This window comes from Mchenga conophoros, linkage group LG6 (assembly GCF_057382185.1).
Source record: "Mchenga conophoros isolate Kocher_MC1m ecotype Shallow Benthic linkage group LG6, M_conophoros_male_GT1.1, whole genome shotgun sequence".
Taxonomy (NCBI): domain Eukaryota; kingdom Metazoa; phylum Chordata; class Actinopteri; order Cichliformes; family Cichlidae; genus Mchenga; species Mchenga conophoros.
Window position 1 is genome coordinate 45,023,792 of NC_140531.1, and position 24,457 is coordinate 45,048,248.

Consider the following 24,457-nt stretch of genomic DNA (forward strand, 5'->3'; position numbering starts at 1 on the left):
GCAGGCCTAAAGCGCCTGTCCAACGTCATCCTCCAGAGGTCGCAACCTCTGAAGGTAATGGTGCTTGGACTTTGAGCACTTCCTGTTCCTGTGACGCGCCGAGCTCTCTTCTTCTCTTGGTTTTGGTCTAACGGCAGTCGGGACAAAGTCTGAGTGTGTATTTCCTGTTTCTGTTCAAAAACATAAACGCATTCATTCCTTTCTTCATACGGGAACAGGGATATCTGCATCTGACTGAAAGGAGTATTCCTTTTTCTCTTATGTCCATCACACTTTTTCTAGGATAGACTACTTGACTAGTATTGCATGTGCCTGTGAATACCGTGCCATAGTTATATCAGACCACGCCCCTTTAATTCTGACTGGCTATGCCTGACTTACCTAGAACAGACAGGAGTTGGCGTTTTAACCCCACACTACTATCTGATCAGTGTGTTGAGCAGTATGTGTAGACTGCAGAGTCCTCCAGTATTACTTCAATTTGGGCATCCAGGTAAGAGACACCTGAACAGTAAACAGCAGTCTTTGAAGCGGCGCTGACAGGTGAAGGTGAGACGCCTGAATGAACTCACGGAGCATCACAGAATGTTGATTCTGTTCTGGACGTTTTCAGTGGGAGAAACCTTTCGTTATCATCCAGGTGATCCTTCAGTCTCAGCTGACTGCAGGTTTCCGACCTATAAACGGGACATAATGACTGAAACTAGCTCAGCTCCTCCACTGGCAGATCTGTTTTAGCAGCAGAAGTCTGAGTGCACCTGAGTCACTTGCAGGTGTGGTAAACATCTTCCAAGGGCACTCTGATCACCTGGGTCCTGTGGAGGTCATGTGACTGGTGTTCCTCTCCTTTAACCTGTGGCTGCCGTTTCAAAGAGACACACGTTTCCTTCAGGTTCTTTGAATGTTTATAGATGATTCTGCAGGTGTTTCAGGTTCAGGTGATGACATGATGCTGTGAATTTGTCATGTGACCGTCATGTGACCATCTGTCTCCTCAGTGGTACCATCAGAGCTGCTGGAAGCAACAGCAGCAGCTGTATCCCGCCTCCTCACCTGAGACTGCCTACCCCTACCAGCCCTACACGCCCTACCTGGGCCAGGAGCCCCCTCTGCACGGTAAGAGTGATCGGTTCCAGCAGGTGGTGCTGCACTTCTTCCACCTGTATACAAAAGATGCAAGTTTCATCTTTTAGCTGAGCCTTCACTTCCGTAGCGAAGCCTTTCACAATAAAACAGTGCGATCAGGTAGGAGGCAACTGTGGGGAACACATGACTAACAGGAAGATGTGTGCAGTGATGTCATTACAGCATGGATGGTCCCTCAGGTGTTTTAATTTAAGCTCCACCCCCTTTACTGTGACTTGATCTGTCCCATCTTCCGTCCCCAGCTGCCTCCCAGCCGTTCTCTGAGACTGGGCGGATCTCCCATCAGCCCGCCAGCTCCTACCCAGAATCCTCCAGGTCTGCAGATGGACAGACAGAGGGACGCAACGGCGGTCAGTACTTTACCTTTACCTTTGGAGTGCACACGCTGCCAAAACAGGAAGTGTTTGTCAATAAAACAGTGTAGAAGTGCTGGAGGTCAGCAGGTCTGTTGGTGAAGCTTTACAGCTGCATAATGGTGAGAGTGGCGCAATGAGGACGGAAGGGTGGGGCAAACCCTACACCATCCAGCTGTCACATTCCTGTACCCAATGACTACTGTATTGTTATTAAGGTGAAATTTGACCGGATGAACATAGCAAACAGGCGTGGCAACAGACAGGAAGTGCGGTGCAGTAATTCTGGAGTCAGATGAAGGCAGAAGCACAATGGGCCAATTGCAGGCGCTGTTAGTCATTGGTCAGGTCACATGATTAGTGTGCCTCCACATTAAAACCCAAATTTTCTGCATTATAAACGAATTTACTTTGAAAATAAAGGCATGTGGTTTGTCTCCTCAGGTGTCTCCATGGAAAGCTCCTCCTCCATCAGTCCTACTCCTCCAGGCTCCGCCCCCTCCTCTGCTCTCCTCTACCCAGATCAGTCGCCCCTCCCTCCTCTCCCACTGCTCCACCTGCCATATGAAGCTCCACCCCCAAGCACCTACCTGACTACAGCCCCTGCACCTCCTCTTCCACATCCCGCCCACCACCCTCACCACTCTTCCTACCACCCATACAGGCCAATATCGACTGGAGGCCACGTTCTCATGTTGTTGGATACATTGCTGCCCCGCCCCCTCACCACACAGACACACTCTACATCCCACCCACTATGTAACGTGCATATTAGCTCAAGGCTAAAACCCCTTTTGTTTTGAATTAGTGGTAACATTATTATGAACACTTTTCCTGCAGCAAGACTTTCAAAATTAAAGTTAGGATTTAAAGGTAAATATTGGCTGGATGTTAATGGATGTTGCTGTTGGTTAAAATTCATGTTGTGACAGCCAATATGAGGTGGTGGGTGTGACCAGTCCCTATTTGTGGAGGGATCTTTGTGTTGATGTTTTGTTTTTTGGGTTTTGGGTGAATAAAGTTTGTTTCACCAGCAGATGGCGTTTTTGCTTCATCACATGACTATTGTCCAGCTAACAGTCCCAAACATCAACTTCCTGTTTTTTATGCTTTGAGCAAACAGGAAGTAAAATAATAAAGCCAGAAAGGTGCGATTCTCCACAGGACGTGAGAGATGGGGATCAGAGGGGAGTTACAGGTGATAGGTCGTCATCTCTGGCGAGGGGGCAGCGCCTCAGTGTGTCAGTTTGAGCTCTCAGGTAGAAAACTCTCACCTGTGCAGGTTAGGGGTGAGTGTGATTCATAGCAGCAGAAAATTTGAGAGCTTTGGAGGCTGACTCTGATTTTCTTAGTTTCCATGGAAACTAAAATCAATAAAGGCATTTTTTTCCATTACAGCTGCTGTGACACTGAAGTTCAGTAAGTAATCTGATTACACTGAGACAAAGGTTGATGGATGTTTGAACGACTACTTTGTCCAGACCTGTGATGAGCAGCGAAGCCTGAGACGACTCCCCCCACCCCCACTGAGTCGCCTGTTGTCATTTTTAAACCTTTATTGACACAGGAAGTGGCGTCACAGCCAAGAATAGAAACGCGGTGATGGAGGGACGTCCCTCAGCCCAGGAACTCTTTATCTGGATTTGCTTATGGTGACATCATCATTCGGGATGAGCTCACGTGGATGTAGCTGCTCCATCCACCGCCGCTTGTTTCATAGAGAAAAGCGCCACAGGTTGTATGAAAATCTGCAGATGGCGTGTTGACTCAGCCTGATACATGTTTAAATTATACTGTATGTGTATTGATCACTGTGGGTTTTTATAGATCTGATTGGTTAACGGGTGCTGGTTTCATACCTGCTGATAAGTTACCATGGTAACTTTTGATAGGAAGCACCTTCAGAAAAGCCTGAGTTACGTGCAGTTACCTGGATTAGAGGTCGGTTTGTGTGCTTATCCATTTGTTTTGTTGATGGAACCATGAATTCTGCAGTTTACCATCCTCTGGTTTAGTCAAAGTCCTGACGGCTTCATGCTCTAAAACCCTCCAGTGTGACTGAATTACAACAATTCTGCACAGACTGTTTTCTAAAACAGCGAGAGAACAATGAGCAGAACAGCAAGCATAGCAAAATATTACCTTTTAATTTCAGTGTAACATACAGCCGCCTGATAACAGCACCACAGGTAGGTTATTTACACAAACACTGGACGTTTGGAAGGTGCCCTTATTAACCCACCGGCAACAGTTGCCGTTTTAACCCCCACACATCAACAAAATTAAACATACAGTCAGTAGGACAAGTCTAAGGAGTGAAATGCATTCACTTATTTTGCTGCGAAAAATCTGGGATTAGACGGGTTCCATCATTTCAAAGAAACAAAGAACTGGACAGGTTGGACTTTTATCGAGCTGCTGTGAAGCCTCTGGTGCTCCGGGATGACGGCCCCAGGAGCTCAGATCATTGGTCTGACCCCCACCCCACCCTCAGAGATGGAAGACCTCGCTCGACCCCAAAAATCAGGTGTGCTGATGACATCACAGTGACCTGATCTGAGGTCAGCGCCACCGCTCTGATCACAGATCAATGATCAGCTGTAAAAACCAAAGTACTATGACAGAGAAGTAGCTCCAGCATCGGCCTCAGTGCCCGGGTAGGTTACGTATGTGTTGTCACGGGAACAGTTTTGCTGGGATCTCTATGGTCCAGAGGTCGCGACCTCCCAGAGCTCTCAGTGGGGCCTTCAGCCAGCGAGGGTTGGACAGGTTAGTCAGGTGCTTCTCCTGCAGACCAATCAGCACGGCCGACTGCTCCAGGCACTGTAGGTCCTTCCCCTGGAGGGAGGCGGGGCAAAGCCAGGTCTGGCCCACATCCACCAATCCTAAAAGAGACCACAGGGTTCGTTCAGGGATGTGTAAATGTGGCAGAGTAAATAGTGATTCTAACCTGCCACCACGCCGCGGCCGAACCGCTCCCCGGACTCCAGAAGTGCCTCAATCTGTCCATCCCCAGCAGGCCGCTTAGCACCGCCCACCACTCCAACCCCTCCCAGTCACGCTGAGCCACGTGGACCGCCAGCGTCTGGTTCTCCAGTGGAGCGAGCAGCGGCCTCCAGCGGCTCTCCACCGTCTTTACCCCGTCCAGAACCAGGCCGGCATACGGCTGCCGGTGTTCCAGATCTACTGGCGTTTAGATCAACTGGCGTTGGTCGAACAGATGTGTGGCAGTCTTGCGTTTCAGTAGCTCCTACCGACAAACCAGCAAAAAAAAGCCAAATGTGTCATCTGTGACACTTGTGAGGTTGTCTCAAACACACTCCGTCAGTCTTGATGCTGTTGAACAACAAAATGTTTAAAAATGTGGCGAGTTTACCTGGTGATATCCTCGTGCGCCACGCGATCGCGAAAACAGCAAACAATTAACACCATGCCGTTGTTGTTCACGGGACAGCAAGAGTAAACGATCGGGAGACTCTTGTCGTCGTTATCGTTCCCCTCGCACGGTTTATTTCTCCGAATTCAGCGTTTTTGCTTCACAACTACAGCGTGCAGTTTACTTTGTGCACTAACATGGAGTCGAGTCAACCAGCGCCACCTCTGGCCAAGTGCCACAGCCTACAGCCAGATCAACCTGTGACACACATCTGCACCACGTTTGAATTCGTGTCATGCACATTTGTACCTTTCAATTGTGTCTGTTTGTGCGTCATGCAAATAAACCTTTGGAAAGAATGAAATGATATCATATATTCCTTATTGGCCTACATTTGTACAAAATTCCAAATTATATACACAAAGTCATAGAAATCACCACTCCAATTGGTCATCATGATTTTAATATTCTCTTTTTCCATAACAATGAAATACACCTTGGACAAATATGACACATCAATATTTCATTAGTGTTGTCACATCACATCCTGTAAGCATCGTCTGTCTGTGTCTTTTCCCTGAAAATGAATATTTCCAGCCAATATAGGCAATTCATCAACATGGCTGGAGTTATATACAGTCTGTATAAGTGTGGTTAATCTAATGAAGATTTGTAAGGAGACGGCAGTTACTGTGAATTCACAGCAGTTACACAGTGATTAGTAATAAACAGCCAGTGAGAGTGAGTGGATATGACTGTTCCCACCACTAACACATGACCATAGGCCACTACTAGATTAACTTGTGACACATCTGCACCTGCTGCTATGATCACATTGAGTAGAGGCTGAGTGGCTGCACTTACCCCTGGTACATCCAAATCTACCCACAAACATGTTGAAAGATGCAATGACAGCAATGTGGATTGTCAACACTGAAAACAATCAGTAAGCAAAGACAACAGGGATCATTTGTTTCTGTTTATTTAGCACCCACAACATTTGTAGTCGCCTTCTGCACAGGGGAAGTCCACACACACCGTGTGGTACCACTTTCCACAGAAGGTGCAATCTGCAAGATTGAATGAGATTGTCAGGGTCATTGTCTGACTGTTTATTACTAATCACTGTGTAACTGCTGTACATTCACAGTAACTGCCATCTCCTTATAAATGTTTATTAGATTGACCACACTTATGCAGACTGTATATCACAACCAACTCTAACATGTTTGTTTGCAGAGGGCAGACACAGACAGACTACGCTAACGACATGTGATGTTACAACACTGGTGAAATATTAGTGTGTTCACGACATTTTTCGTATGGGCAAAAGTATTGATATCAGGATGGTGATTCTTATGTGTATGTCATTTGGCATTTTGTACAAATGTAGGCTGATAATAAATACATGATATCATTTCATTCATTTCAAAGGTTTATTTGCATGACGCACAAACAGACACAATTGAAAGGTACAAATGTGCATGACACGAATTCAAACGTGGTGCAGATGTGTGTCACAGGTTGATCTGGCTGTAGGCTGTGGCACTTGGCCAGAGGTGGCGCTGGTTGACTCGACTCCATGTTAGTGCACAAAGTAAACTGCACGCTGTAGTTGTGAAGCAAAAACGCTGAATTCGGAGAAATAAACCGTGCGAGGGGAACGATAACGACGACAAGAGTCTCCCGATCGTTTACTCTTGCTGTCCTGTGAACAACAACGGCGTGGTGTTACTTGTTTGCTGTTTTCGCGATCGCGTCACGCATGAGGATATCACCAGGTAAACTCGCCACATTTTTAAACATTTTGTTGTTCAACAGCATCAAGACTGACGGAGTGTGTTTGAGACAACCTCACAAGTGTCACAGATGACACATTTGGCGTTTTTTTGCTGGTTTGTCGGTAGCAGCTCCTGAAACGCAAGACTGCCACACATCTGTTCGACCAACGCCAGTTGATCTAAACGCCAGTAGATCTGGAACACCGGAACAACAGGCACGGCACCTGCACCGCCATGTCTGCAAAACAAGCGCACCCAAACAGGACGCACTTTTCAGAGGTATGAAACATTTTCAGGGTTTTTTTTAGCCCCTTTTGCATTAGTGCCTGCTCGACTCGCCACAACTCGACTACACTGGGTTTCCACTATAACCAATACCATCTAATATGGGTGCTCGTTGTTATAGCAACGTGTAATCTTAATTAAAATGTGACATGAATGCGGGGGCTGTTTGTCAGATTCCGGGAGCATGGCGTTGTTTCTTGGAGCAAACCGTCCTAGTGTACATTCCTGCGGTCACACAATAATTCCAGCAGAAATTTAAGTAGATAGGGCGGGTTGCCACTTAATTTTGTGTTGTGCACATGCGCAGAAACAACAGGTAGGATGGTTTGTGAGGTCGCATGGATTCCCAGAACACATTTCTCTCATTTTTTTGTGAAGTAGATGTTCTCATGACCTATCGAGTGATGCCACTGACCAGCCAATCAGTGGCATGCTGTCCGATGACGTAATAGTTTAATACCTGCTCGGATCGCTTGGAACCCGTCCGAGCAGGTACTAAAGCAGTACCAGGAACTAGTGATGTGACGTTCTGTGTCGAGGCTTCAAAGCTTGTGTCGAGTAATTGAGGGGGCGTTTCCGCGATGCGCGTATCGAGGCTTGCTTCATTTACGGGAGGAGCTGAAAAGACAGTGTCACTATAATTATCGTGCGAGTTACAGGTTTTTCACAATTTGCCTCAAAGTGACACAAGGTCTAAAAACTCCCCATTCAAAGTCTCAGAGCTAAAATACTGAAACTGAAGGCATTTTCTGTAACTTTATTGCAGTTTATTGTTTGATAACAGCATTTTGGTTATTTTGTAAGTGATTTAAGTGTTACTCACATCCTGTCACTGCTGAGATTTCTTCTGCTATGATGGGTCATTGGAGTTTAACTGCCTAACAGTTACATTTATTTCTGTACCTCAATAAATCATGCTCAGTTTTTCCACATGATCTCTCCTTATTGAACTGCTTTTGTAGATAAGCTTCAAGCCAGAAAGCAACAACACCTAAACCAAAAATATTATCATCAGAAGTGAGAAAGTGTCTGGACTATCTCCAGCTGCGTTGCATGTATTAAAGATAACTTCAGACACTGTCTGGTTGTCATGTCTGAAACAGGCTGTACAGTCACACAGATAAAAGACAGCAGTCATGTTTCTAATATTACAAATCAACCAGAAAGATTATGAAGATAAAAGCTGTGAGACCCCACTAGAGAACGGATGGCTTGTTATCATTACATGAAGTGATTTAGAAATAAGCTGCCAAGTGGCTGCTGTGGCTGCTGCTGCTGCTGTTGCCTTTCTAAGATGCCCTCCACAATCTTCTCTATTGAGACTTGTGTCAGTGGTGTAGACAGGGCAGGAGGAGGCGGGTTAAAGACGGCAGGGCTCTATGGTGACTACAGGGACACTAGTTGTTTCACTGCCTTCAGTTAAAGACTGCCACAGCAGCTGCTGGGCAGCCACAGGTTTTGGAACAGAGGGTGGGGGCTGAAGGGCAGCTGGTTCATCTTTTCTCAGAGTTTTGTGTTTGTCCCAGTTCAGAGGGACTGGACGGCAGCCTGGCTCTCTGTATTCAAGCCCAAATTGCTCTCCAGTGTCTCTGTCAGAGAGGTGAAGTGCAGTGTACTTCTCCTGACCAGTCACTCTTCTGGAGGCTGCATTAAACTCCACCACTAGAGCTGGATCAAAAACACAAGGTAGCATGACACCTGGCTGCTTAAGCTCCACCAGTCGTTGGTAGTTCCATCGTGCCACCCCTGTGATGCCCTGGGCCTGGAATAGTTCAGTGGAAACGTGAGTCCCGGTGATCCACTGGGCCTGGTGGAAATGATAACCCTCCTGCTGTGAAGTGCCTCGGACAGGAATCCAGATGGGGACCTTGGCACCTTCACCAGGGACATGGTTAAGCTGAAGAGTCCCACCGTACCTAAACATTACACCCTCTGAGAGTTCAGGGTCACTTAGGCAGCCACGCAGAATGTGCACTGCGTCACGTCTTCAGCATGGATGGCTTGAAGAGTGGGACGTTGTTGGGGTCTGTGGCCAGGTGAAAATGGTTCAGGACCTTTTCCACTCTGTTCAGCAGCTCAGTGGGTTGTGGTATTTGGATCCTGCAGTGCTCCCTTATGTGTTGCTTTGTGGGATTAGCAGGATGGATGCCACAGAACTTATAAGCATCCTGGAGCCTCTTCAGGTCTGCCTGATCAACCACTGAGAATGCCGCAGAGAGAAGCTGGCAGAAAGTGCTGAACAGAGGAAGATGCTCAGAGGTACACTCCCACAAAAATCGCCTCAGGCAGTGGAACAGGTCCAGTTTTACAATAATGTTCTTGTTGTAGTGGGTTCGAGAGGCACAGCTGTTTGCCACTGGTCCAGATGTGGCCGCAGCAACAACAGCAGGAGTGGTTTTTCAGGCATCCCACGATAGATTTTCGACAGGGATGCAGTCTGGGATCTTAAATGGAGCACAGCAATCCCTAAATGTAAGAAATACAAATACATGTAAGTATATGGAATATTATGTGTGTGCATCAAATTGATCTGAAAAAGAAAAACTCAGTTTTTCCAGACAGATTAGCAGTTTGAATGACAACGATGATTACGGTTTTTACCTGTCCACCCAGTGGTAGCCGGCCTTTTCCACTCCTGCATCACTGTACCTCTTGGCCATTCCCTGGTACATGGGCTCCAAGGACCTTTCTGTGTCAGACTGAACCATGACCCACGAAACAATCAGCCAGTTTTCATTCATTATGGAATAACTGGACATGACCCCAGATGCCAGCATGACTTTTCGTGCCACCTTCCTGATGTGGTCAGACCTGGAAATGTGGCCAAAAGTGCCCTGGAGGAGTTTGGATATGGCTGGATGTTGACGTCGGAATTCGTCGAGCAGGCAGTCAGTCAGGTAATGGCTGGACACAGAGACGCCACACCAGGCATGTGGGTCTTCATAAGACCTGAACTCCTGTGGCTTATTTTCCTTCCTCAGGAACTGCCCAATGGTCCTCTGTGCATGAGCTCCTGCCTCAGAATCCCAGACCGATCCTGTGGCATGGAGGTACGTCAGGTGAGCTCGCTCGTACTTGAGGTGCATGAGTTCATTTATTTGGTTTGCCATGTCTGTTGGAGATTTGCCAGTCCTCCTGAGCTCATCCATAACAGACTTGCAGATGGCCTTTTTGTTTGTAAGAAAAGCAGGGAGAAGGTTGGTAAACCTTTGGGCAGTTTCTCCAGCCATCGTGGATTGTCAGCAAACCAGTTCCTGCGACAAGCCCTGCAGCAGAGTCGTGAAGACAGGATGTAATACTGACCACTGGTGCCAACAATTACACGTGGCCTGCCCACACCAGCAGAGACCACTTGTGAACGAAAGCAACCATGGAGACATGGCAAGATATAATTGTTTCTTAACCTGACCATGATAGCACTCTCAGGTTTCATTTTACATTTTATGCACAGGGCGATTACATCTGATTGGGTCACTTCCAAACTCGTCCTGCCTTTGTCATCATCATCATCTTCATCCGCTTTATCCGAGGCCAGGTCGCGGGGGCAGCAGCCTAAGCAGAGAAGCCCAGACCTCCCTCTCCCCAGCAGTGTTGCCACAGTTACTTTGAAAAAGTAATATATTACGGACTACTGATTACTCCTTCCAAAAGTAACTTAGTTACTTTACTGATTAGTTTATTTTTAAAGTAACTAAGTTAGATTACTAGTTACTTTATTAGTTACTTTCAGAAGCAGCCAATAACACTCCCCACTGCCTCAACATAAAAACATCAACCAATTTTGCCAATACTCACTTTATTGGAAGTGTATTTTAACAGTAATGTCAACAATATATCTCCTGACATTTGAAGTTGAACTTAAAACTTTTTTCCTGACAGAAATACTTGTTTGTATGAAAATAAAGACAGTCTTGTTACTTCACTTAACATAAATACTTTTTATAAAAAAACAAAAACAAACAAAGAGTCTTTCTTGACTTCCCTTAAGATACTTTTTATACCATCCACATGTAAACACTATTGTCCGCTTTTGTAACTTTGGACTAATCTTATGAAAAAAAAAAGAGACTGCAGGTCCAACTTAAATTGCCTTACTTCCTTGCAGGTAATTGATTTAAGTTAATCAACTTGAAAACTTTAATAAGTTTATTAAGTGACTTTGATAAACTTAATTTAATTACTTGTAAATAGTTATTTAAATTGGATTCCCCATTCTCTGTTTTTTCAGTATATGTTGTCATCGCATGTTATGGGGGAAACAGTAGAGTGGAGCGAGTAAACCAGTGGTTGTACCTCATTAACAGAAGCTTCTCAAACCTTTTGTCAGAAAGTCGATGTCTTTTAGGCGTGAGCACCAAACCTCCCAGACTAAAAAGCCGCTCCACAGGAGCACTTGATGGGGTTGGAGTGTTATACTTTAAAAAAATTGTCTTTATGCTTGAAAATTTATGCAGAATCTGAAGGTCGTAGCCTGACATCAGGTAGTCCATGACTTCTTTTTCTGCAGAATAGGTCTCCTCCTCTGGCTCTGCCTCAAAAGTGAAAAAGTCCATCTCACCTTGGCTGCTAGATGTAGTAGCACTGGGCACACTGGCAGGGTTTTTTGCCAGAGGAACAGTGGTGCAACACTCTGCTGTCAGAAGCTGTTTTACTCGCTCCCTCCTTCCTGCATCTCTCAGCCATCGGAGTTTGAATTTTGGACAACTGGCAGCTGCAAGAAGGGCATCTTTGTCGTCCAGCACACCGGCGAAATGAGTCTGAATAGCCTAAAAAACATAATTGATATTTTTTATGCCTACAATTTATTATGTTATTGAATTATTTGCAAACCATGCCTAATATGAGATCAGTATTATGGATTTATTTTGTTTTAGGTTACTTGTAAACATTTTAATTGTTTTAATCTTATTTTTCAATGATAATTAATATTCTGTTCCATGTTTGTGAATTGTATGAAGCAAAAAATCTGACTAATTTCAAGATAGAGCGTACCTGTACAATGGCATCTGGAAGGCCTGCAGTCATCCTGGAGAGGTCATCTTTCACAGCCTGGGTCTTCTGCATCAGAACTTCAAGTGTTGGTAGTAAAGTATGGACAGTCGCCTTGTAAAATGTCCAGTGCTGCAGTCAGAGGTTTCATGGACATGCAGTACTCATGCAGGAACTGGTATTCTTGATCTTTGAAGCACTTCAGTCCTAGCTTTGTGCACAGAGTATTCAGCTCACCCATGGGGATTTCTGCAATTCTCTTTACAGCATCAAAAAAGGAATTCCACCTTGTGGATGTTGGTATTAGGAGCTTTCTTTTGCTGATTTCTTCCACTGTTTCTGATGCAAGTGTAGATCTACTCGATTTGGTCCAAAGAGCTGTGCATTTTGCTGTGCTGCTCCTATACACAGCCCTGCTCTCTGCATTAGTTGTTAAATGTTTCTCCACATCACGTGTGCAAATTATGTTGATGGTGTGCGAAGCACACCTGCGGTGCGGGGGAAGAGACAGCTGACCATCACTTTCATTCTCAGCCGAGAGGATTTCTGACAGATCAGAAAAAGTGACATCGTCGTCTTTGGGGCTGGACTCTTCCTCCTCCATCTCATCATCGGACTCCGTGACAGGATGATAAACTTGAAACGCCTTAACAAAGTTGGATCCATTATCAGTAACTGTTGCAACTACTTTGTTGAGTAATCCATAAGAGGAGTGGATGTTTTCGATTTCTGTACCAATGACATCATACGTGTGTCTACCACGAATTCGCCTACATGCTAATGCAACCTTGTGGCGCTCTAATGTGGTTCTACTGATCCAGTGGAGCGTTACTCCCATATAGCTTCTGTTGTTAGCAGTCCAAATATCCACGGTAGTTGAAACAAAGTCAATCTCTTTCAGTGTGGCCTTCAAATTTCTCTCCATTTCTGTAAACTCCTTCTCCAAGTAAGAAGTAAAAGTCGTTCGGTGAGGCAGCTCGGCATTAACAGAAGTAGGGATCTTTTTTATTATGGCACGAAACGAGGGCGAGTCAACAGTGTTTATAGGTAGCATTTCTTCTACAATATACTGCGCGACCAACTTCTTCAATTCTTCATCACTTACTGGTTTTGCACCAAAGTCCAACTTTTGTTGTTTGGGGGGTGTAGGACCTTCTGCGGAAGTCACGGCTCTCTGCTTCGGACCACTTGGTGGGACTCTCTCTGTGAGTTTGACTGAGCTGTGCTGCGACTCCAAATGTTTCTTTAAGTTTGACGTAGTGTTTTTGAAGGTAGATAACACTTTTTCGCCAACACAGAGTGTACAACGAACCTTAATATTTAAATCTTTAGTTGACAGAAACTCAAAATAGTGACTATATTTCCAGCTAAAGAACGAACATCACTCTCCCTCCATTGTTGTTTACACTTTTTTACGTCGCTGGCTGCTTGTGAGCGGGAAACGTGACCTGTCGCTTATGTGACGTTTCACGACACGTATGCGTTTGTCATCCGCTGAGACGAAAAGAAGAAACCAAATCTTTTTGCTTAAAAAATAGTAACGCACAGTGGTTTGAACAAGTAACTTTAATCTGACTACTGTTATGGAAATAGTAACGCGTTAGATTAGTCGTTACTGAAAAAGTGGTCATATTTGGAGTAACGCGTTACTAAGCAACGCGTTACCGGCATCACTGCTCCCCAGCCACCTCCTCCAGCTTATCCGGGGGAACACCAAGGCGTTCCCAGGCCAGCCGAGAGATATAATCTTTCCAGCGTGTCCTGGGTCTGCCCTGGGGCCTTTGTACACAGCTTAAATATTTCTGATTGGATCTCACATTTTTTATTTTTTTTTAGACCAAAGTATCAATATATTCCATTGCACTTTTTTTTCTCGTGCACTAGTTTTTAGTTAGTTATTGTCTCCCTTTCATCATGAAAACAAAGGTAACTGACAAAAATTATGACAAAAATAATTGGTCAGTGAAATTAACACTGGATAAGAGCACCCATGCTGATGTAGCATTAACTTGTAGCTTAAAAATAGCACGCACAAACCATTCCATAGGTGCAAGATTTGCATGACAAATTGAGGTATTCAGTACAGTTTCTATTACAACATTTTATTGAGATTGATGCCATATATAGGTTGTTCCCCCAAGGATCGATATAGTCTGTGTAGTTGGAATTACTGGGTGGTCCCATCATGCTGTGTCCACATCAGTCAAATATCTGTTGCAGTCAGCTGGACCACAATTAAATAATTCTGAGCAGCACTTGGCAGACTGCAGCAGCCTGCATGTGTGTGTTCCATGAAAATCAAAAGTAACAAAAACCCTGCCATTCCTCAAGCCTGAATCATTTCAGTCACATTTTCTCCTGGAGATGTCTAAAGACAGGCTGTCTTTTGTTGCCATAGAGACCTGAATCCCCCCCGAACACAGTGTAGAGATCTGGCAGGTTTTTGACCATAATTCCGGGTTGTCACCCTCTGGCAGTAATAGGGGGAATATGTAGCACACAAGCACAAACTCCTTGTCTTGGTACAGAGCTCTCACTGCGGGACCAAAGTGCCACTTAAATCCAGACTCAAATTTTCTGTGATTGCAGGTTCCGATGGAGACATCGCCTGTTCATCATCTCCGCTCCCAACGACGAGGAGTGGGCCTATCAGCAGCAGCCTTACGCCCTCAACAGCCAAGCCTGCAATCTGGGTGAGTCACCAGAAGTCAACCAGTTTCACTTTTCAGAGGTCACTTCAGTTGCTAAAAGCTCAAATATGCTCGCCACCCAAGCTCTAATTGTGTCTCTCTGCTGCTAGGTGCTGTTTAGGTGATGTAGGTTTTTTTCTCCAAAATCTGCTGCCTGCTGCAACCAAAAAACAAATCTATAAGAAACACAGTTGCAGGCTCAATGAACCGATTGTTAGTGTGATTAACACTTCTTAGTCTAATTTATCGTTGTTATAAGATTTTACTATTTTGCTTATTTCTATTGTTTTACTGTATTATCTGTTTATTTACTCATGTAATGCAAAGCTTAAAGGAGCACATAGTGTTCACATATTTTTATGCCTTTGACACGTGTGCATAGACACATGAACTCTGCTTTAACTGCTGAATAGAGGAAGAGGCTCCTTGGTAACAGGAAAAAACCGTCTTCTCTGAAAGAGAGCGACTACACACACACATACATTCACACATACATCTTTACTATCTTTAGATATACTCAAGTCTGAAAAAGAGGAAATGTCATGAAACTGCTTCTGTGTATAAATAAAGCCTGACTGCAGCACTTCGGTGTGAGTATCCATTCTCTCTCACCCGTGCACGTAGTTCTTTGAAAACTCTCTGACTGTCTTGTATTCCTTCTTAGTATATAATGTCAACAAACTACTGACATTTAATTGGTCCTTCGAGCCGGATAGTTGACTGATATTATTAGTCCAACTGTCCACAGACGGAGTCTTCGGATCCTGACGTCGTGACCGCCTGCACTGAAACGCTCGCTTCCAGGAAGATGAGGAAAGACCACAGTCGTAAATTCGTCTGCTGGCCGGTGTTTACTCAGGCTTCACGGCGACAGGACTCGATAACACCGGATAAGAACACAGCGCTACTTTGAAGGTGAATATAACACAGTCATAAACATCATGCGTTTGAAATAAATCGACTTTACAACGACACTCATACCTGTAGAATCCTGTGTGGATAATAAGAGTCCTGTGTGGACACTAAGAGAGGTCCTGTGTGGACCGAAGGTTCGAAAGTAACCTATAAGACGGGATTGCACTTCCTGTGTGGATCGCACCCGCTAAAAACTTTAACAAGGGAAGGTTAGAAAGTAACCTATAAGACGGGATTGCACTTCCTGTGTGGATCGCACCCGCTAAAAACTTTAACAAGGGAAGGAGTGTCGAGTAAAAGCAGGTTTTCGTTTAAGCGCGCAATGTATGTGTGTAAAGAGTAAGTACGCCTTTGAATAGAGACTCTAGGTCTCTGTACTACTCTTCTGTTTTCCTGTGAGGTATTGTGTGGTGGGGAAGAGAAAGGTTGCGCTTCATCGCATAAAATTGGGGCCGCCCTGAGTTTAGCTCAGGGTAGAAGGCTGCCTCAATAACCTCCTCCGACCTTTGTATCCACCAAACTTCATAGTGTATGTGTTGGCGGTATTAATAAAATAAAAATAAAACAAATAAACTAAAATGGGAAATAAACCCACAAGACCTGAATTAACCGCTGATGAGCAGTGGATGGAGAAAATCCATCCAGGTGCCGGCCAAAATAAGCGCAAATAGGTGGAGAAATCCAAAGAAACTAAATTGTCCTACGTGGAGACCCTCCAAACAGAACTAAATAATGAAATATAGTTGGCATGACGATCATGCCCAGATTGTATGAAATAAATAAAAGGAAATCATTCATATGAAGACCTTTTCTATAAAAAAGAGAGATGCATAAGGTAGATTAAGGCTGTGTCATTGTTCAGCCAAGGAAAGTGTGTGAAAAGATAAATGTCTCCAGCTTGGAAATGGGTGAGAACTGCAGCTCTCCCACAGTCCTTGATGGATACAAAATAAAATATAATAATAAACTACTTGGTTCGACATGCAACAGAGAGAATGAATGTGAATGAAGGTTGGATCTGAGATGAGGCAAACAGAAAACCAGTCTAAAAGTAGGCACAAACCTGTTCAGAGAAAAAGCAAATTTGTACAGATTGGATGAACTATAAATTATCTGTTTGCTGAGTAAGATGATCCTAACTATTAAATTAGCTTAGTAGTAGTATAGTGATATACACTAATGAAATATTGTAATATACTATTGTCATTATGATATAATATTAATATTGTTATGAAGTAGTCTGCATTAAGTTTAAGGTTTGCTCAAACTCAGTATAATGACATATGAGATGAAGAAAATAAAGGCAATATCTAAACCAATTAGGTGCATAGAGGCACTTAACCTGTTTGAAAACCTGTAATTTATCCTAGATAAATATTACTGAGATACAGAGCACATCTATAATAACAACTAATAAGCCAAACCCTGTAGAAAATAACTAAACCTACAGGATTATGAAGCTGAATTAAATGTGTGGACACCGCTAAGCTGATGAGCATGTTCCACATTTTCTTTTCTTTTTATTTATTTGTTTCTTTTAGAGCAGAAGCTGCATGCTATTAAAAGCCCACACATGCAGCTGTCTGTGAGCTCAGTTTTCCCCTGACACTTCTGCTTTGTTTCTGACAGCATTTTTCTTTGTCTTTTTGTGTCCTGACTCAATACAAGCAGCGCTACAACCAGTGTATGAGAGAATTAGAACCATACTAGCCCCAAGACCTGATTATGCAAAAATAGGAGAGACTAAACAGAAATAAAATGAGACAGCCTCTGATTTTCTGGATAGACTGCGCCCAGTCTTCCGACAAAATTCAGGTTTAGAATATACTGAAGGCCCGGAGACACCCTACCAACAACAGCTAAAAAATGCATTTTTGAAGGGCCTCCTCCCAAAAGTTAGAGCTCATGTAGATAAACATTGGGTCACCCAAAATACTGGGAACCTACCCGATGCTTTGCAGTATGCAGAACATGCAGTGAAAGTCCAAAAGAATAAAGCAGCCCAAAGTGGAGTTTTTGTAGTAACCACTGAAGGAGGTATCGTTGCATACACAGGCAGAAATCCACAAAAAGGGAAAGGCAAGAAACAGAATAGAGATGATAAAGAACGACATAGAAGGTGTTATAATTGTGATAAAGAAGGACATTTTGCCAGGGCAGAGACAATAGGGACAGTGAAGATGAAATGTGACTAGGCCCTAGCCCAAACACCCCACACGAACAGCTAGAGTGCGAGGGTGAAATTTTCAACATCCACCAGTTGCTTTTAGGCTCTGAACACAAATCAGAAGTAACTGTGTACATAAATGTCAAACCCAGCACTCATTTAACCACCTCTCCAACCTCATGCCTTGTAACTGAGAAAGAAAAGTGACTGATGTTAACCACTGTACATGACACAGAGATTGAGGCCTTGCCAAAATCTTTGTGGTCAAATGGGCCAACCGATGTAGGATTAATAAAACACGTTGATCCAATAAAAGTAAAAGTAACCTCTGACCGCAGACCAATGAAGCCACAATACCCACTATCTGCAGAAGCAAGAGACGGGATTCGCCCGGTCATAGCCAGTGTTGGGACTAACGCGTTATTAAGTAACGCGTTACAGTAACTACGTTATTATTGTGGTAACGAGCACGGTAACTAGTTATTATGCCAAAATCAGGAACGCGTTACTCGTTACTGGGATTTAGATAGGGTCGTTACTCGTTACTTCGTGTGGTGGCATCGCGGAGTTTCCACAGATTCAGTAACATTAGCAAGTGGTGGAGGCAGCAGGTGGATGAGGGAAAAGGGACGCAGAAGGAAAAGAGACCCGAGGCGGCCGCCGGTCCAAGTGTGAACTGAACTTCAGGTAAGAAGTTATGACCTGCAGTCTCTCTGGGTCAGATATAAACCAAGCTTAGGTGGAGTTTATTTTCGTTATTCTGACTTTTTCCGTACTGCGTGCTAGCTAGCATGACGGAGTTTCTACACAGCTGGGTGGTGCTATGAAGTTAATGATGTTGAACCTTAATTTGTTCATAAGTTATTAGAGTTGCCAACCGTCCCGTCTGGTATTCAGAGAAAATATTACGCGTTTCTTATTGAGGTGAAAAGGAACAGTTTGTCCCGTAATTCAGCTACAATGAAAAAGGCACAAAGCTGGAGTTATTCTGTGTCTTTACGCTGCACAGCTGCCTCTTCTTCTCTCATTCTCCCCCCTCCCTCTCCCGTTTCTACTTCAATCATGAAACTGATCAATGATCAGCTGATCGGCTCTCTTGTTTGTTTATCGCCCACTTTGCGCCGAAAGAGGAAACCAGCGGATGTCGCGCTAAACAACAGCAGCACGTTTAAGCTTGATCAGCTGTTGTTAGAATTTATTTAATATTAATTTCTAGTATCAGCTGATGTTTGCTGGAGCCACAGCTGTAAAAAAAAAAGCTGCTGGTCATGATATGGTTTGGTTATCTGGTGAGAGGGAAACATGAAGATGAAACCAGGAGATGTCCTTACTGGATCATCAGAGCTGAGCAGGTGATGGAGAAACAGGTTTACCTTTTAGATGACATGAATGAGTTGAAGGGAAGTTATGAACTGTTTCTGAGAGACAAATAACCCCAGGATCCTTTTTTAGGTAGCTGACAGCTGGTAACTGTGCAGGTGCGGATCTAGCAAAGTGTGGCCAAGGGGGCATGTAGGGCATTAACAGGGAATGGGGGGCACAAAGAAATACTTTTCTTTCTTATTCTCATTTAAAATGTCTAGCTTTTAAAAAATAATTATCTGAATCTTACAACAAACGATTGATAGATTGATGCATATATACCATCAAAACAGTGAACATCACTGTCACAACAGTGTTTGTTTTCATTCAAAGGCTTTATGATTTTTCCTATAATGGTGGGCCAGTTTCTAGTCAAAATGCCCGGGCCAATTTTCTGTCCCAGTCCAGCCCTGTATGCAGCTCATCTGCAGTCTGGTGTTACCTACATCTTCCTATTCAGAAGGCAGAATTTCTGAGTTCTGAGTACAATCGAAAGCACTACGACTGCAGTTTTTGTGTTGGATGTAAAAGGCGCACATGACTCTGTGACGTAGGCTAGAATCATGGCAGCAGTCAATGACGGTCCAGGCGTGGGATTTCTCTCGTGGAAATATGCACGTTATCATATCCTTTCTATTGGTAGGTGGCACAGTGCACTTGTGGCAAGTAAGCAAGCTAGAAGACTGGCAAAGTTATGGAAGAAACACATTAACAAGAGAATTCTGAGTAAAACCAAAGTTACTTTCCCTAGTAACTAGTTACTTTGAAAGTAACGAGTAACTTGAAGTAACTGAGTTACTTTTGAGAGAAGTAACTAGTAATGTAACTAAGTTACTATTTTAAAGTAACTTACCCAACACTGGTCATAGCAGACATGGAAAAAGCAGGGATTCTGATAAAAACAACAAAAACAACATGTAACACGCCTATATTTCCAGTAAAGAAAGCAAGCACAGGAAAATATAGACTTGTACATGATTTGAGAGCAATTAATGACATTACAGAACAAATCCCTCCTGTTGTGGCAAACCCACACACAATATTGAACCAAGTGTCACCCAGAGAACAGTGGTTTTCAGTAATTGATTTATCTAATGCTTTTTTCTCTGTGCCTCTGCACCCAGAGTCACAGAAACTGTTTGGCTTCACGTTTGATAACCAGAAATACACATACACACGCTTACCACAAGGTTTTCAAAATAGTCCAACACTATATGCAGAAGCGCTTAAGCACTCAATGTCCACTTGCAGTCTGCCCGCTCCAGGACAGTTCCTGCTCTACGTAGATGACATTCTGGTAACCGGAAACACGCAGGCAGACCGCAAGGAAAACACCCTAACTGTGTTGCTACACCTAGCACAGCAGGGTCACAAAGTGTCACAACACAAGCTGCAATTGTGGCAATCAAAGGTCATATATCTAGGTCATGAGTTGACAGGACAGGGCAAGAAATTGCTAGACAGCCGGAAAGCAGCTGTACAAGATGCTCCAAAACCATTAACAAAACAACAAATGATGAGCTTCCTTGGTCTCTGCAACTTTTGCAGAAGTTGGATTCCAGAATATGCCCTCAGGGTCCAACCCCTGCAAGACTTAATTTATGGAAAAAATCTAGCTTTGAGAGATAAGTTGACATGGACGCCTGAAGCAGAACAGTCATTTCAGAATTTAAAATCAGCTCTGCAAACTAGCACTGTCCTAGCATTACCAGACTATGACAAGCCATTTTACTTGCACGTGGATGGCAGCTCTGGATACATGAAAGCCGTACTGACACAAGCTTTTGGGGATAGACAGCGGCCATTGGCATTTTATTCATGTAAACTTGATTCTGTGGTTGCTGGCCTTCCTACCTGCGTGCAGGCCTGTGCGGCTGCAGCAGAGGCAGTTAAAAAGTCAGCTGATATCATTTTAGGACACCCTTTAATTGTTAAAGTGCCACACGCTGTTACCTCGATACTGCTGCAAGCGAACCTCTCATATCTAACACATGCAAGACAGCTATCATATGTAGGCATCCTGCTTTCACAGTCACACATAATACTATAGAGAAGTGTAACCAGCTAAATCCGAGTACTCTGCTTCCTGTGGAAACAGATGGTGATGCACATAGCTGTTTGCACAAGCTAGATGAGGAAACGAAACCGCGACCTGACATATATAGCACACCACAAATATCCTTTGTAGACATCTTTGTAGAAGGTTCCGCAAGCAAGGACAAAACTGGACGAAACTGTGTTGGTTATGCTGTGACCACAATAGATACAGTTATTGAAGCACGGCCATTAACCTCTTCACACTCAGGCCAAAGTGCAGAGTTAACAGCAGTCATCAGAGCCTGTGAATTATACAAAGACAAAGATATAAACATACACACAGACAGCCAGTACGTCTACGCTGCAGTACACCATTTTGCGAAGATATGGCAGAACAGAGGTATGATAACATCAACTGGCGCACCAGTACAACACGGTGGTCTTTTGAAAAGACTGCTGGAAGTCATCACATTGCCCAGACATTTAGCCTTATGTAAATGTGCTGCACATCAGAAAGATGACTCAGACATCACTAAAGGAAATGACTTTGCAAGATAAGGCAGCAAAAGAGGCAGCAGGAAAAGAAGCAGACGCTTTTACATTAACCCCCTGCCCTCTGATATCAATAGATGTTTTGAAAGACGAACAAAAAGCAGCATCACAAAATGAAAAATCCTCCTGGTTAAAAGACGGAGCAATATTACAAGACGATATCATGACATGACCTAAATCTTTGCACAAAGCGGCAGCGTTGGTGACCCGTGGGAAAACCCACGTGTCAACAGCGGGGAGGCTACTTATACAAATTAAACAATTCTACACAAAAAATTTTGAAAGTTCAGCAAAAGAATTTATCAGAACATGTATGGTTTGCCAAAGACACAACGCACAGGGAAATTTACGACCAAAGCGAGGGCATTTCCCTAAACCACCACATCCATTTCACACTATCCACATGGATTTCATAGAATTAAATGAATCACAATCCTCCAAATATGCACTTGTGATAATAGATGTATTTTCTAAATGGCCAGAAATATACCCAGTGAAAAAAGCAGATGCAATTTCAGTAGCAAAATGTTTGTGTAACCATTTTATACCCACGTATGGCATTCCAAGTTTAATACGATCTGACAATGGCACACATTTTGTAAATGAAGTAATAAGCAAAGTCTCTGAAGCTTTAGGTTTTAGCATAAAACACCATTGTGCCTATCACCCAAGCAGTGCAGGATTAGTCGAGAGAACTAATGGCACAATTAAACAGAGATTAAGAAAATGTATGGAAGAAACTAAAAGACCATGGCCTGAATGTTTGAGTTTAGTTAAACTATGGATGAGAATAACTCAAGGAGCAAGAGGTCTGACCCCATTTGAAATTATACATGGCAGGGCATTCCCACTGCCCATTACCAGTGAACCAATTAATAAAGCTGCAGCAGAAACAACAATGGCAGAATGGATGATAAAACTATTTGAGAATAAAGAAGTGAGACTAAGCAATCAACTGCCGAGTGATCTCTCTCCAGTCTCTTGCAGGTTGAACCCCGGTGATTGGATTCTGATTAAAGTCCTCCAGCGGAAAAACTGGAGTGCTCCGAAGTGGGAAGGTCCCTTCCAGGTGTTACTTACCACACCCACAGCTTGTAAGATAGCCGAACGACCTTCGTGGATACATCAAACCCACGTGAAGAAAGTGTTTGCACCACAATAAGACGCCGGTTCCCCTGGCTTCTGAGTGATCTGCCGGTGGAGGAAGGGCTGATTGGGTATATCCCGCCTCTTCGCTTCGCACGGGGTCTACTCACCAGAAGTTTTAGGGGTTCCAGGTCATCACTGAAGAACAGACACTAATAAAGACTGACCTATCCCACCGAAGAGCAGAACCAATAATAACACCAGGGACGCCTGAATAAAATCTCAACAAGATGACTGAGGAAAACAATCTGATAAATCCAGAAGAAGAACCAGCCCCAGGATCAATGCCAGCACCAGCTCCAGCCCCAAAGCTGTGTTTGGGCGCTTGTGACATCAAAGGAAAGCAACTCATGTGCCGCATATTCTGTCTGATGGCCGTCCTCCTGATGACGGCGCTCTTTTGGTTGATGCCCAGCGGTACCCACAGGACAGAACCAACTATTCCCCGACCTAAGAGGTGGACCCACGACAATTCCCACCTCTCTGAGATGACTCAAGACCATGTTCACCCTTGGATGAATAACGCCTGGTATCGATACATACACAACAGAGTGGAGGAAAAAGAATGTTATGTCTGTTCTCACATGCCTTCAATTTCAGTCTACCCCACCATCTATGGTCGCATGATGAACAGTCACTGGCAAAGTGAATGTGCAGCAAGTTTTGCCAGCATTGGAAGACAACACTTTGCAATCAGCATGAAAGCTTCACTCCCAGAGAAGTGGCATCCTCTATGCTTCTACCAAGCGGCAGGGCAAGGACGCCACCCCCTGGGCCATACCAGCAACTGCAACGCAACCTATGGAGGAGTAAGGTAATGCCAAAAACATGCTCAGGATAGAGACACTCGACTACCGTTTTGGACTGTTTCTGAATGCTTCAACAGAAGATTGGCTGACCTGGCTACTTAGCAGGTCATGGAAGACATTGCTTATTAAAGGACTAATGCTCATTGGAGTACTTCTCATACTCCTTTGCTTATTCTCAACATGTGTGCTACCCTGTATCCGAAACATGATAAGCAGAATGTTCACTGTAAGAATGCAAGCTTATGTCGCATTATCCCAAAGCAAACAACAAGAAGAAATGCAATTTGAAGAAGATGACTTCTAATCATTAACTATGTATACCTAATAAAGCTGATCATGTATGTTTTTACAAAATGATACACTAGTTGAAAATGCACACGCAAGTGACTAGTAGTTGAAGTACATAAACATATATGAACAACAGCAGGGAATGTTATGAGATTTTACTATTTTGCTTATTTCTATTGTTTTACTGTATTATCTGTTTATTTACTCATGTAATGCAAAGCTTAAAGGAGCACATAGTGTTCACATATTTTTATGCCTTTGACACGTGTGCATAGACACATGAACTCTGCTTTAACTGCTGAATAGAGGAAAAGGCTCCTTGGTAACAGGAAAAAACCGTCTTCTCTGAAAGAGAGCGACTACACACACACATACATTCACACATACATCTTTACTATCTTTAGATATACTCAAGTCTGAAAAAGAGGAAATGTCATGAAACTGCTTCTGTGTATAAATAAAGCCTGACTGCAGCACTTCGGTGTGAGTATCCATTCTCTCTCACCCGTGCACGTAGTTCTTTGAAAACTCTCTGACTGTCTTGTATTCCTTCTTAGTATA

General features: G+C 43.8%; 1 protein-coding gene and 2 pseudogenes across 1 annotated transcript; all 3 read right to left on the bottom strand.

Annotated features, from left to right (window-relative positions):
* Positions 1 to 4,175: 4,175 nt before the first annotated feature.
* LOC146573505 (EOLA-like protein) lies at positions 4,176 to 6,892 on the bottom strand (annotated as a pseudogene).
* Positions 6,893 to 8,162: 1,270 nt separating this feature from the next.
* LOC146573506 (uncharacterized) lies at positions 8,163 to 10,365 on the bottom strand (annotated as a pseudogene).
* A 1,647-nt stretch (positions 10,366 to 12,012) lies between these two features.
* LOC146573507 (uncharacterized) lies at positions 12,013 to 13,922 on the bottom strand. Its single transcript, XM_085278533.1, has 2 exons — positions 13,919 to 13,922; positions 12,013 to 13,256 (listed from the first exon to the last, which is right to left on the bottom strand). Exons 1-2 carry the CDS (start codon positions 13,920 to 13,922, stop codon positions 12,013 to 12,015), a joined length of 1,248 nt encoding a protein of 415 aa, XP_085134659.1.
* Positions 13,923 to 24,457: the final 10,535 nt, after the last annotated feature.